Source organism: Mirounga leonina, unplaced genomic scaffold (genome assembly GCF_011800145.1).
Source record: "Mirounga leonina isolate KUSES-001 unplaced genomic scaffold, KU_Mleo_1.0 Mir_151, whole genome shotgun sequence".
In the NCBI taxonomy this organism is placed as follows: Eukaryota; Metazoa; Chordata; class Mammalia; order Carnivora; family Phocidae; genus Mirounga; species Mirounga leonina.
This window is the reverse complement of record NW_023270377.1, coordinates 8499851-8513800: the sequence shown is the minus strand read 5'-3', so window position 1 is coordinate 8513800 and position 13950 is coordinate 8499851. Positions and strand designations below refer to the sequence as shown.

General features: G+C 45.6%; 1 protein-coding gene across 1 annotated transcript in view; it reads right to left on the bottom strand.

The window, feature by feature from the left end:
- Positions 1 to 795: 795 nt before the first annotated feature.
- LOC118011962 (nuclear body protein SP140-like protein) overlaps positions 796 to 13950 on the bottom strand; it is a 16848-nt gene continuing 3693 nt past the window's right edge. The window contains exons 2-6 of the mRNA XM_035006919.1: positions 7758 to 7914; positions 7018 to 7186; positions 4564 to 4647; positions 3148 to 3216; positions 796 to 1039 (exon numbers count right to left, since the gene is read on the bottom strand). Of these exons, the coding sequence (XP_034862810.1) occupies positions 894 to 1039; positions 3148 to 3216; positions 4564 to 4647; positions 7018 to 7186; positions 7758 to 7913 (624 nt within the window). The 5' untranslated portion in view covers position 7914 and the 3' untranslated portion in view covers positions 796 to 893. The remainder of the gene's footprint in view (positions 1040 to 3147; positions 3217 to 4563; positions 4648 to 7017; positions 7187 to 7757; positions 7915 to 13950) is intronic.

The window sequence follows — 13950 nt, the reverse complement described above, 5'->3', positions numbered from 1 at the left end:
TAGGTCATTCCAACACCAATCAATTCTCCAGCTCTCCAATATCAACTCAGTGTTGAACAATTCAATTCAGTTCTGAACTAACTGCCCAGAGTTAGCCCAGACCACACGGGGCAAAGGCTCAGTCCCACATGACTGACCCCACTTCAGACACCAGCTACAAATGGGGTCTCCAAGCTACCCATGTTTCTGCCCAGCCAATTATAAACTTGGGGGTGCCCATGATGGCCCCTTAGGTCCAATAATTTGCTAGAATGACTCACAGAACTCAGGAAAGTGCTCTACTTATGATTACAGTTTTATTATAAAGAATACAACTCAAGAGCAGCAAAATGGAAGAGATGGATAGGGCGAGGTATGGAGGTGGGGTGTGCCAGGGTTTCCACACCTTCTCCAGCATGCAACCCTCCCAGCACATCAATGTATTTACAAAGTCAGGGGCTGCCAACCCCATTGTTCAGAGGTTTTTACCAAGGTTTCATTGTGTAAGCATGATTGGTTAAATCATGGGCCATTGGTGATTGAACTTAATCTCCCACCTCTTTTTTTCGCCACAGAGGTCGAGTTCTAACCCTCTAATTGTCATAGGGACACTCTTACCACTGGGGAAATTCCAAGGGTTTGGGGAGCTCTGTGCCAGGAACTAGGGACAAAGACAAATACCTATTTTTTTTTATTATACCACAATAGGCATGATCATGTGGAAGGAAAAACAAACAAACAACAGAAATAATGCTAGTTTGTTTCTACTCTAACCTTTATATATCAACACACATATTTAGTGACTAGGACCTTGTCTCCCACATTTCCCAAAATGGCACATGAGGTAAATACAGAGAATGTGTTCACAGCTTGACAGAATCATTGGCTGTAGAGCGCACTCAAAGTACAACACGTCAGGAAGCGGGGGCTCTGAATTCGGACACATGATGGTCTGCAGCCCAAAGCTGGCCATCCTCACCCTTCTCCTCCAGCCCTCGTCCTTGTGCTGAGCTCAGAGCTGCTGGGGGCTCTTCCTCCTCACTGGATTCACTGCTGACTACTGCACAGAGAAACAAAACCCCTTAGGGATCTCAATGTGGGGCCAAGGAACCAGCAGGGAACCCCATCATAAGGAGACACCAGCAAAGCCCTGGCTGCTGGGTCAGCTGTAGGCAGGAATGTCCCTGCTCCAGATGGTCTTCTCACGGAATCCGGGGTCCTGCAGGTTAATGGTGCTCCCGTCACTCTCCCTGGATGCTTTGTAAGGATAGGTGACCCCAGTGGCCAGCTCTGATCGTCTTGCTCTCCATTTTCTGACCACTCCTTCTCTTCTTCCCCTTGCAGATGCCTCTTCCCATTTCCCTGCCTCTGTTTCTCTTTCTTGTGGCTCATACCTCCTCCTGCTCTCAGCTCAGCACATTCTCTTTAGCACTCTCCATTTCTGCCTCCTCTAGCCTGACGCATCTTTGTCCCTTCATCTCCTCTTGCCATCTTGCTCTACACATCTCTTTAGTGCCCCCTTGCAGTACCTTTCCACTTCACCCCCAACTCTCTTCTGCTAGGCAAGAGCTCCTTCACTGAGCACCAGGGTCTCCCTCTCCTGCATGCATCCCGTCCTCCCTGGGCCACCTCCTGACACCTTTGCTGAGACACACACGGTGTCACCACATCAGACTCCTTCCACCAGCCTTCCTGATTATTTCAGGTGCTTGGACGTATGCTGTCCCTGCTGGCTGGCCTTCTTGGTTAATTTTGAGGTGACAAGATGCAATTGTCTTCTGTATATCCACCAGCCCCCCGGCACAAGATTGTACTAGAAGTTTGTACCTGGAAGAGCTCTGCCCCTGGAATATGTAATGATCCAGAAAGAACCCTCAGCTGTCTCCTCTCTCCCCACTCCACCTGAGAGGGTCCCCCCCACCTCTGTGCTGCCTCTCGCCTGCTCGCCTCCTGCCTCTCTCTGTGTCAGGACCTCGATGTCCTCTTTCCATCTCTCCAGGGTTTTCCTCTTTACCCTGAAATCTACCTTTTTGTTTTTCCTCTTTTCTCTTAACCTGCTACTCTCATTCACTCACTGGAAATTATCTTGGCTGAATTTTGTGTTTATTCTTGTGTCCTTTTCAAAGGTGGCTTAGTACATGTCTACATAAATACACTTCTTAGAACTGTTTTCATAGAACCGTCCATACAAATACATCAGTAATGTAATGTTTGCCAACATATGGGTCCAGCATTCAGGGTTCTGAAAATTTACTGTTAGCAGGGACGACCCCCTGCGGCAGAAGCTTCTGTGCAGTGACCTCCCCTTGATGCTAAATATCCCACCATGTCTCCTCTCTCCCACACTGACCTCCAGCAACATTCCATTCACTCCCACTGAACACTCTGTCTTCAGGGTTTTGTTTTGTCCTTCCCCTACTTCCTCTTTTATCAGCATTTGCTTTGTCCCCTGTTTCTCTCTCCATATTATCTTTGTCACTATCCCTGGTGTAAATTGTCCTCCTCTGTCTCTGTTTCTCTCAGGCTTGCCCGGACCCTCTGCCTGCCTCTAGGCTCCCAGTCCTTGTCTTGCACGTTGTCTTCATCTCAAAGGTTGCATCCCTCCATCACTCCGAGTCTCTCACTGGGCTTTGACCCATCCTCAGGGCCTCTTCCCCACCTCTACCTCTAGTGTCTTCTCCAGTGATCCCACTTACTGGCAAATCTGACCATCACGCACATTATTTCCATGTTCCTGTGACAACTTCTGGCAAGTAGGATAAAGCTATCTCCCTGCGAAACCTCTCTATGGGAGAATTTTGGATCTCATGTCCATTTAGGTAAAACTGTGCTTGCTCCTATAACTCCCATTGGACTGCCCAATCCATCCACCTGTCTATCCTTGTCCTCCAGTAAAGACTTCAGCTCCCCTTTCTCTCTTGCTTCCAGGTCAGGGCTAGGGTGAAGCAGGTAAGAGGCCTAAGGAGCCTAATTTAAGGAGGCACCTACTCTTGGGTTCTCTTTAAATTTCATCCCCTAGGCCCTTCGGGACTCACCCCACATGCGGGCCTCCCTCACACCTTGGAAAGGAGCCAGAGGCTGGGCTCGGGTGTATGGCCTCTCCTCCCTTCACATAATGAGTTATCCGGGGAACTGGTCATTTAAAACCTGGGATTCAGTCATAGTTACCTTGTCCTTCGTCCAGCAGGCCACACACCTCCTCTGACTTCATTCTTAAAACTTCGGATTCATCGGGCACTAAAGAGAGAGAAAAGGAAAGGAGAGACCAGAGCCAGTGACTACTAAGGAGTAGTTCGTAGACACTGAGCTCTGACACTGGAGACAAAGGTTAGCTGCTCCTTGTGCAGAAATACTCTTCCTGCTCCAAGACTCCACCCGAAACGCAACCAAGCCCTGTTCTGCCTCTTTCCATCACCTTAGACCTCATTCCCTTTCTCTCTCCTGCCATTTTCCACCAGGATCCAACCTCCAGGCATTGCTGCTTCTATCCTAGGAAAATACTTCTGCATCCCGGATTCCATTGTCTTCCACGTCCTTGTGTTTCCATCTTTCTTCCCTCCAGCCACCCTCTCTGCTCAGGGTCTGCTGCCTCCACCTTCCTGCCCAGCTCTCTTCCTCACATCTTCCCACCTTCCACATCAGGCTCCATTCCTGTTCTCTCCGACTTTCTGATTTCCTCCACTCAACACACAGAAATGAAAAGATACACCTTTTAGTTATACCAGTGGCTCCTGGCCGTGGGAGGAGGGGGCGGGGAGTGAAATGGGGTTGCCTTTTGAGGTGATTGATACGTTTTGAAAGCAGATAGAGGTGATAGTTGCACAACATTGTGAATGCACCAAATGCCACTAAATTGTTTAAAGTGGTTAATTTTATGTTATGTGAATTTTACCTCCATTAAGACACACACAAACAGGTTCTGGGTTCAGAATGCCTGGGTTCACCCTTGCTCATCTGACCCCAGGCCAACTACATACACACTGTCTCCAGATTTCAGTTTCCTTACCTGCAAAATAAGCATAAAAGCAACGGCAGCTTGAGCACTAAACCTACAACTGCCCCCACAAATGTTCAACCAGTGAGATGTTAATAACGCAGCTATTTCTATTGTGTCTTTCAACCCTTACTTCCCTTTCATTTCCCTCCTCCCCTCCATCTCTCTACTACTTCCTCTTTTCTCTGTGTGTGTGACTGGTTTTCTTCTTGAATGTCTGGGCTCTTGAACAACATCCCCCACATTGAAATCAGTCCCTTCTGCCATCATCAAGGGTCTCCTCTTTGATATTGACCATGGGCCCAGAGTTCTTAGCCCTTAGCTGCTTCACACTGAAGGTCACCTCTGGAAACTCATAATTCACACTTAGGTTCTTACTCCAGCCTCCAGGTTATTGGGCAGAAAGTCTCTCTTTGCCGCCTTTTGTCTTGGATTCAAACAGAGTCATGTCATTTTGGAATCAATACAAAGTCACACACATCCACCTGCCCCATGTCCTCCTGGATTCCCTCTCGAGCATCACAGTTGAACTTCCTGAGTTCTGACCTCTTTGTAACCAAGAAGCAACGTTTGTTTTCTATCATAATTACCTTGTTCACAGCTTGGCCCGATGTTGGGTGTCTTTTGTGTCTCTTCACTATCACTTTTCTGGGGAAAATACTTGTCTTCAATTACTGAACAGAGAAAAAAATTAATTAGTGGTTGCAAGCAAACAATCAGGGACACCACCTCATAGTTAAACCTCTGGACCGCCCAAGAATCCAGGTACTTAGTGGGGACTTCGGGACCCTGGGTCAGTTCATCTCAGTGGCTCCTAACTTGCTGTCGTTTGTTCCTTTCCCTGGGACATCAAAGAGAAAAACACGGGCAAGCAAATCTTATAGGCGATGAGCCTGTCGGGTTTAAGGATTATGGAGCAGTGGGAAAGTTATAAACAGTAATTAATCACCCAACAAGATGGCCAGAGAGGAGTGAAAGCTTATCTCAATATAAATTCTGTTAAATGGAATGTCTCTGTGAACCGTACAAAGGGACAGAGGGAATTCTTCGGGACAAGAGCTAGGCTCACAGAGAGATCCATGGGTATGAAAGAGAAAGCCCATCTGCTCTAAAGATGCTGCTAGACCAGAGGAGGGTTGGGGCAGGGAGGGTGAGCGCTTCCCAAAGAGACAAAGCAGAGGACACCTGGAGGAACAAGACAGACCTCCCAGGGGCCAGATCCCAGGAACAAAGGAGGGACACTCTGCAGCTCTGAGCAGGGAGCACAGATAGCTGTGCTGGAGGACCACCCCACAGGCCTGCCCCAGGGGTGGGGAGGTCCCCAGTCAGGGGAGGGAGGGACACCAGCCCAGCACCCCTGCCTGTAGGTGACCCAGCACACATGGGAGGAAGGAAATAAACCATGAAGCCTGGAGGGGGGAGGAGGGTGGTATCTGCGGGGAGTCCAGGGAGGAGGGGACACCATGGAGGTAGGGAACCTGCTGCTCCAGGGCCCATGGAGGGAGTTCCTCCTGGGGTTGGGCCCGCAGGGGTGAGTTGCATGGGACACTGGGAGCCAGGTGTGCTTTGTCATCCCAGGACCTGGCCTCAGACTGTGGCAAAACCAGGTGGAAGATACAAGGAGAACAAAGGGAAAGGTGAAGGGGGCCTGTGTGCATGTATATGGTCCCATGGGGGCTCAGGAGGCTCTGAGCATGCGATGAAGGTAGGGACTGAGCAGCAGGAGAGGGTGCACACCCCAGGCCACAGCCCCCAGATTCTTGGCTTTGGGTTACTGACTCACAGCTCCCATGAACAACAGTGTCTGGGAGGCGACAGCTGCAGTGAGTGTAGGTGCAGGTCACCCTAGCTCGGGGAACCCCAGAACCTAACACAGGGGATGTGGACACTGAACCTGGAAGGGGGGGTTCGCTGCAGTCCATGGAGAGAATCAGAGCCCCTGAGGTGTGGGCAGGACAGGTAACCGCCATTCCCTCTGTTCCCATGGCCTGGGACATCCTGGTTACAAATATATTGACCTAAGGTGTGTAAATTTATCTCAATGAAGCTTTTAAAAATCATTGACTTGAAATTTGTGCCCAGATATTTGATTCTTTCTATTCCTTTCTCTAACCCAGGTATTAGTATAGAAATTATATTGCTCAGGGAAGCCTGTGTGGCGCAGTGGGTGGAGTGTCTCACTCCGGGTTTCCGCTCAGGTCGTGATCTCGGGGTGGTGGGATCAAGCCCGGCAGCGGGCTCCTCGCTCAGCACAGAGTCTGCTTGAGTTTCTCTCTCCCTCTCCCTCTGCTCCTCCCGCCTGCACACTCTCTCTTTCTCTCTCTAAAATAAATAAATCTTTAAAAAAAAAAAGAAATTATATTGTTCTTATTTTAATCAATGTACTATTTTCACAAATTAATACACTCCCTACTTTATTTTCGCTTCTTTTGACTTTTTCCCTTGCTTAAGAATTGGTGTGACTTCCCTGTTTTTATGAAAATAAAATTCCAGTTCCTCAGTTTAGGGTGTCAGAAATGCACAATTTGTCTGTGACCATCACATCAGAATCAGCCTTCCTTACTCCCATGCCTTTCCACACGCTGGCCCTCCTTCTAGGCTGGGGGGCGGGGGGTGATGGTGGGGGCTCTTGTGACTTCTCGATTTTTTGTTTGGAGAACTAACTTTTTGTCAGACTGTCTCAGATAAGGTTTTCTGTGGGAATCGGTGACAATCTGGTCATCTTAGAAAAATGTCACTACCTGTCCAGGAACACTTCCTCTTTATCAGGCCCCTGTGACACAGAATAAATCACACATTTCCAGGAGAAGAAAAAGGGCTGTAATTAAACCTACATGAGGCCCTAGCAGGGTAATCATCTGACTGATGATTTTGATGATGAGGCCAGAGAACGTGTTGGTTTTTATTAACAGTGACTCATTCACACTGATAAGCACAGGTCCTGGGACAGGGTAAACATTTCATGAATAGTTGTTAAACCAGTAAATGAGTGAATGAATAAAAGTAGACCTGGACCCCAAAAGGGAGGGGAGGGTATTGATTACCATTTTCGAAGATTCTATGAACATGAATTAAATCAGGATACTCCTTCAGATGAACCCTGCTGAACAGGACTTGTAGGAGTGACCTATCAAATGTCTTCTCAAGGTAGCAGAGAATATTATATACCACTTTCTCTACTGGCACCAAGTTTCTATGGGCTTCTTCAGAATCCTTTAAAAAAAAAAAAAGTGCAATGGGAAAAGAATATAAAATAATAGTTTCAAAGTTAAAATAGTTTCAAAGTTAATCACTAGGAAGTGACTGCCTAGAACATTCATTCCACTTTCCCAGTGTAGATAGACTTACAGAACAAATTGATTTATAATAGCACAAAATCCCTGGGGATTTCATTTGACATAGTGGATTTTATAATGTAATACTGCCCCAATTCTCTTAATTATTTTAATTTTATTTAATTTTGTTATATTGTATAAATTGCTATAGGTTTTGTATAAATAGCTATCAGTTTCAATTCCGCCATATCACTGTTCCCATCCACCTCACTGCAACATGTCCCACAGAAGACAGGCTTCAATTAGGACAGAAGCATCGTTAGCAATGACTGCCTGTCCTGTCACCCTCAACCTGATAGGAGGATTAGCTCACTTAAAAAGGTCTTTCCATGAAGAGTATGAAAAGGCCACCAGCCAGTTAGCGATATACTAAATTTTGAATCCAGGTTGCCACACTTAATTAGTGTGAGCCTGGGTTATCATGGGAAGATATGATAAACTTTACGTACTTTATAGATTTTTTCCGTGATAAAGGAGTGGTCTCTGAGGCTTTCAAGAAAAGGAAATGGCTTTGTTATTGCGTTTGCTATCTCCACCTTATTTTGCTTGAAGTGATTCAAAAGAGTCTCATGGGAAATCTTCTTGTTCTGGACTGTTGAAAACATCCTAAGGAAAAAAATACGACGAGAGAATGAACATCAAGATTGAAAGATGCCCTGGGCGCCTGGGTGGCTCAGTTGGTTAAGCAACTGCCTTCGGCTCAGGTCATGATCCTGGAGTCCCTGGATCGAGTCCCGCATCTGCCTGCTTCTGCCTCTGACCCTCCCCCCTCTCATGTGCTCTCTCTCTCTCATTCTCTCTGTCTCAAATAAATAAATAAATAAAATCTTAAAAAAAAAAATTTAAAGATTGAAAGATGCCCTTCCCACCCAACAAAACCAAACAAACAAAAACAAAAACAAAAACCAAGCAAACAGAAAAGTCTAGGCCCAGATGCTTCCTTTGTGAGTTCTTTAAAACATACGTTTAAGGAAGGCTATTGCCGATCTTACACAGATTCTGTCAGTGAAAGAGAAAACAGGAACACAGGCCAACTTGCTAGAGTAGGACAGTATAATCTTGATACAAAAAACCTGAGAAAGACACTACAAAAATGAAAGCACAGGTCACTATCTCTCATGGACACAGATGGAAAAATATGTTCCTGCAGAACATTAGCAAATCAAATCCAGCAATAGATAAAAAGGGTAATACATCATGACTAAGCAGGACTTAATGTGGGCATGGAAGAATTCTTTAACATTTAAAACTCAAGGAATGTGTTATCACCACATTGACAACTAAAGAAGAAAACCATATAATACTTTCACTAGACCCAGAAAAAGCACTTGATAAAATTCAACATCTTTTCATTTTTTTAACTCTCAGAAAGCTAAAAGAAGAAAGTAACTTTCTTAATCTAATAAAGGGTATACACCATAAAAAAATCCAAAAAGCTAAAAAGCAACAACTACATCTAACATCATACTGAAAGGTGAAATATTAAGTACTTTCTCACTCAATTTGAGAATAAGATAAAATGTGCACTGTCACCATTTCTATTTAACATTTACTGGAAATTTTAGCCAATGCAATAAGGTGAGAAAATCAATTTTTAAAATAAACCTAATAGGGAAGAAATAGAACCACTATTATTTGCAGCTGATTGTGTACTTAGAAAATCTAAAAGAATTTATAGACAAATTTTGGAATTAATTAGTAATTGAACAAGGTAATTAGACTCAATCGATATGCAAAAATAAATCATATTTCTATATACTTGCAGCAAACAAGTTGAAACACAAGTAGAAAACAGTATCATTTCTAAAAGCATTGAAAACCATCAATAATAAAGACAAAACCAACAAAAGATGTGCAAGAACACTATACTGAAAATCACAAAACATTCCCTGAGAGAATTTAAAGAAAGCCAAAATAGGGGCACCTGGGTGGCTCAGTCAGTTAAGCAGCTGCCTTTGGCTCAGGTCATGATCCCGGGGTCCTGGGATCGAGCCCTGCATCAGGCTCCCTGCTCTGTGGGAAGCCTGCTTCTCCGTCTCCCATTCCCCCTGCTTGTGCTCCCTCTCTCGCTGTGTCTCTCTCTGTCAAATAAATAAATAAAATCTTTAAAAAAAAAAAAAGAAAGAAAGAAAGCCAAAATAAATGCAAAAGTATACCATGTTTATGGATTTGAAGACTAAATAGTGTTAAAATGTAAATTCTCCCCAGTTAACCTACAGATCCAATATAATTTCAATAAAATGCAAGTAGAGGCAGACAATAGGCTTCCTCGCTCCAATGCTCTGGACACTGCCACCATCAACACCAGCACCACCAATGCAAGAGAAGAAATGTCTTTGGATGCTTCTCTGTATGAGCATGTCCTAGAACCAGGGGAGGTCTCAGAATGATCGACCCCAAGGTTTACATCCATTGAAAGCCCTCTCATGGTGACAACCCGGCAACATGGCTCCATGGCTGGTCTTCAAAGGGATGAGATGGAATTGAGATTGATGTTATCCCCCATTGCTGAGCTCCCCATCATGGCCGTGCATAGCTTGGCCTTCACCTACAACCAGACAGGCCTGAGGGGTGTCTTTAGAAGTTTTATGGGTGGTCTCCAACCCCAGGGAGAACATAAGGTTCTGGAGCTTCCTGACCCTCAGGGACAGGGTGTCCCGAACCATGGCGAGAGTTGGTGCTACCCACAGAGCGAGGGCTGGTGCTGCTGCTTGGCTGGGGACTCCACCTCCTGTAGTAACTGAGCAGCAGGTCAGCGCACGCTCGGGGTGGTGGGGGGACAGGGCTAGCTCCTCCCCCAACCACGACCCTGGAGGTGGCCTTTTTAACTGTTTTCTGATCCCCTTCTCATATTTGAACTCTAAGTGTCACTACTGAGGGACACTACTGAGGTGTCATACTAGTTTTTTCTTGTTTTTGGTAAGAGAATGAATTCATTGTACCTCTGGGGCTCTTACTGGTTAGCTGCCCCAACAAAACCTGGTTGGGCCCGCTCTGCTCCTGACCCCAGCTCACTCTGTGGTGGCCTGTTCCAGAGAAGGAGCCTTCCTCTCATCCACTGGTTATAGGGAAGGAATCAAGAGGAATGCTGGTCGTAACCTCCCTGTCTGTGATGTTCACGTCAAAGAGAAAATCTGCTGAAATAGATTTCTGAGGAGTAGAGAGAGCTCAATAAAATGTTGTTTAAGTAAGCTTGTTGTGGAAATTGACAAACTGATTTTACAATATAAATGGAAATGCCAAAGGCCAAGCTTAGCCAAGATAATCTTGAAAAAGAATAAAAACGTTCAACTTGCTCTAAAGCTACAGTAATTAAGACAATGCAATATGGGCACAAAGATTTTTTCCATTTACACTCTGCCATCATTCAACAAAGTATTTAAAGTTTCTTTATTTTTGTAAACAATCTTTTTTTTTTAAGATTTTATTTATTTATTTATTTATTTATTTATTTGAGAGAGAGAGTGAGCTCAAGTGGGGTGAGGGGCAGAGGGAGAAGCAGACTCCCTGCTGAGCAGGGAGCCCGATTCAGGGCTCAAACCCAGGACCCTGGGATCAAAACCTGAGCCGAAGGCTGATGCTTAACCAACTAAGCCACCCAGGTGCCGTAAAGTGTCTTTAAAATACCTAAAATGTATAAGTAGAAGTTAAAATGTAAATTGGAATGAAAATAAAAAGAGAGGGGGGACAGCATAAAACTAGGATCTGAGAGATTTGGTGGGACCATGGCTCTGAGACAGTGGTCTGTAGATCCCACATTGAGAAACACACATCTCTTTGGTCTTCAGGCTATTCAAGCTGGGAATGGGTGGACAGTCAGTATTAACTGTCTCCACTTCTATTTGCCTTTATCTTCTCTGGAACTCCAGCCAGATTCAAAGAGCGAAGGTGAAGCTTTTCTCAAGCCCCATCTTCCCTCCTCCATGATTAAGAGCAAGGTTTTGGCCTAGTAGTCAAGACGTGAAGGGTAGAAAAGATAAAAGATGCTCTGCTCTCAGGAAGAGCATCAGACCACATGTAGAAGACAAGGAAGAACCTTAGAAGCAGGCTGAGCTTCGGAAGATCCAGCTGGAACTTGAAGGAAGTGTGTAATACTGGAGGCCTTTTCATGACACGGGACATATCTGCTCCCACAGGGACAGCTCAGATTATCCCAAGCCTGGACCAGTCAGCAGCAGAGGAAGATTGGGGCCAGCAGAGATGTTGGTCCTTACTGGACCACTGAGGTAACCATCTTTGTCAGCTTCACCAAGAGCAGCATTAGTGCAGGGTTCCCTATTGGGGGATGAGTCTGAGCTGAGACAAAGGTTTTATTACCCAGAACAGGAGGTAGAATTCAAGGTAGGGGGCCTGCAGAATTCAAGGTAGGGGCCAGCAGCAAGAGCAGCAGCCACTTAGCTACAGAACAGAGTCTGGTCTTCCTCTGAGGGGTGAGAATTGGAAACAAAGGGCAGGAAGGGAAATTTGGGTGGGGACATTCATTCCCAGTTCCCAGTGTCTCCTTCCAGGAGAAGGACATCAGTCAACCTGACACTTCTGGTTCCTTGTTGCACCCTCCTCCCTCCCATGAGAGGTAAGCTCTTAGATGTTTCTGGAGAAGAAGCACAGCCTATAAGGTGTGGTCTCTTCCTGCCTGTCTCTGTGGAGACAGCCTGGGGGGCAGAGAGGAGGCCTCTAAGCTGGTGCTCCAGGTGTAGGCGTTGTGAGAGCAGGCCCTGCCTGGCAGCGGTGAAGTCCCTGATCATGGTGCCCAGTTTGAGGAAACTCATTGCTGTGACACATCTCCCAATCTAGGTTTGATTCATAACAAAGCTGATGTTATGATCTCCAACTACCTGACTTCTCTCTCTCTTAAGGGGCTTTTGAAATGTAGCATGTAAAAGACATTATTATCGGATCCCCTCAAATCCCCCATAGAAACCAAGGGAAATACATAGCAATAGCCTTTGCTTGGAGATGTGCCTGTTATAAATGAAACTGCTTCCCTGGACAGGTCCAACACTGACTCACCATTGTGTGCCAGAACACAAGGTTCAAAGGGCAAGTAGAAATCCAGAGGTTTTAAATATCCAGCATGGATTCTGCGTGGAAAAGGGGAGTCCCAAGAAAGCTTGGGAACAGGGGATACTGTCACTGGCAAGAAAACAAATGCCACTTTCTGAAAAAAAAAAAGCCGTTCAGACATGTAGATCTCCCCCAGGTTATGGGCAACATAGCGCCACCATCGACCTTCAAGTGGGAACTATCCCCAGTTAAAATTAAGTTCTGCAATGGGCTCTCAACACTGACTGGTGGCTTTTCGTCCCTCTATAGTTTGACCTGTCTCTTCCCTACAACCCAGATTAGAAGTCTTTGCTAGAGTCTGTGGCCATAGGAGTCCTGGGATCAGGGAATCGTCACAGATTATACATTACTAGCTTGGCTACAAATCAGCTTGTGTTGGGTTGGTTTTTCTTTTTTTTCTTTTGTGGGTTGGAACCAGATTTGTGATATTATTATTATTATTATTAATTATAGTCTTACATTTATATAATTTATATTCTTATTATTCTGGTAACCCTCTTGTCTCTTGGAATTAAGAGATGTGGGACACATAAGAGGTCAGAGGGTTGGATGCACCTAGGTTGGCAGTGCTAAGAGGAGTGCAGGCTGCTACGGCCAGAGCAGTGAGAATCTGGACTGCACCCAGTCCTCTGCAGCTAAGTCTGAGCACAACAAGGACATCAGCCAGAGGGAACTTTGGGGCTATAATTTCTGTGGGAGACTAGCCTGAAAACCAGGGGAGATTTCACTGTGGTTCTTTAATTTTACTATGAGACTTAATAATGGGAGGGGATGTCAGGAAAGATAGCAAAATAGGAAATGCCAGAAACCTGTGTCTCCACTCAGACAGCAACTGTCCTAGCAGAAACCGTCTGAAGTCACCACGTCGGCACTCGAGAGTGTATCTGAATGCTTGCGGCTCCCAGGAGAAAGCCTGACCAGGAAAGTCTGGCTAAATTTGGCCAATCTCTGCCGTTAGCACTACAGTAGTTATGCATCCCCCAGCCCTAAGCCCAGTAGCAGGCAGCTGTGCCCACATCTCTAGAGTGGTTTGTTGCAGCCATGGTGGCCAATAAGGAATTGGTCCTCCAAATATTAGGGTTCTGTATCCTGATTGCTGATGAGAGCTTTTCATTGCTGAGGTGTAGGCACAGAAGCAGGCTGTCACTGGTGCACTCCCAGCGGCTGAGGTGGTTCCCTGGAGACTTACAGGAGTTGCACCTGGTTTTTGGTTTGATTGGGTTTTTTTCCCCCTTTCTTCCCTTTTGGAAGCCAGACTTTTATGATTCAGACCTTCAAAAGCAATCGTACACAGGGAATTTAGAAAGCCCTGCGGGGAGCCGGTTGGTCAGTTAAGTGTCCACCGTTGCTCAGGTCATGATTGCAGGGTCCTGGGGTGGAGTCCTGCATCGGGCTCCCTGCTCAGCGGGGGTCTGCCTCTCCTTCTCCCTCTGTGTTCATACTCTCTCTCTCTCTCAAGTAAATAAATAAAATCTTTTAAAAAAAAGAAAGGAAGAAGGAAAGAAAGAAAGAAAGAAAGAAAGAAAGAAAGAAAGAAAGAAAGAAAGAAAGAAAGAAAGAAAGAAAGAAAGAAAGAAA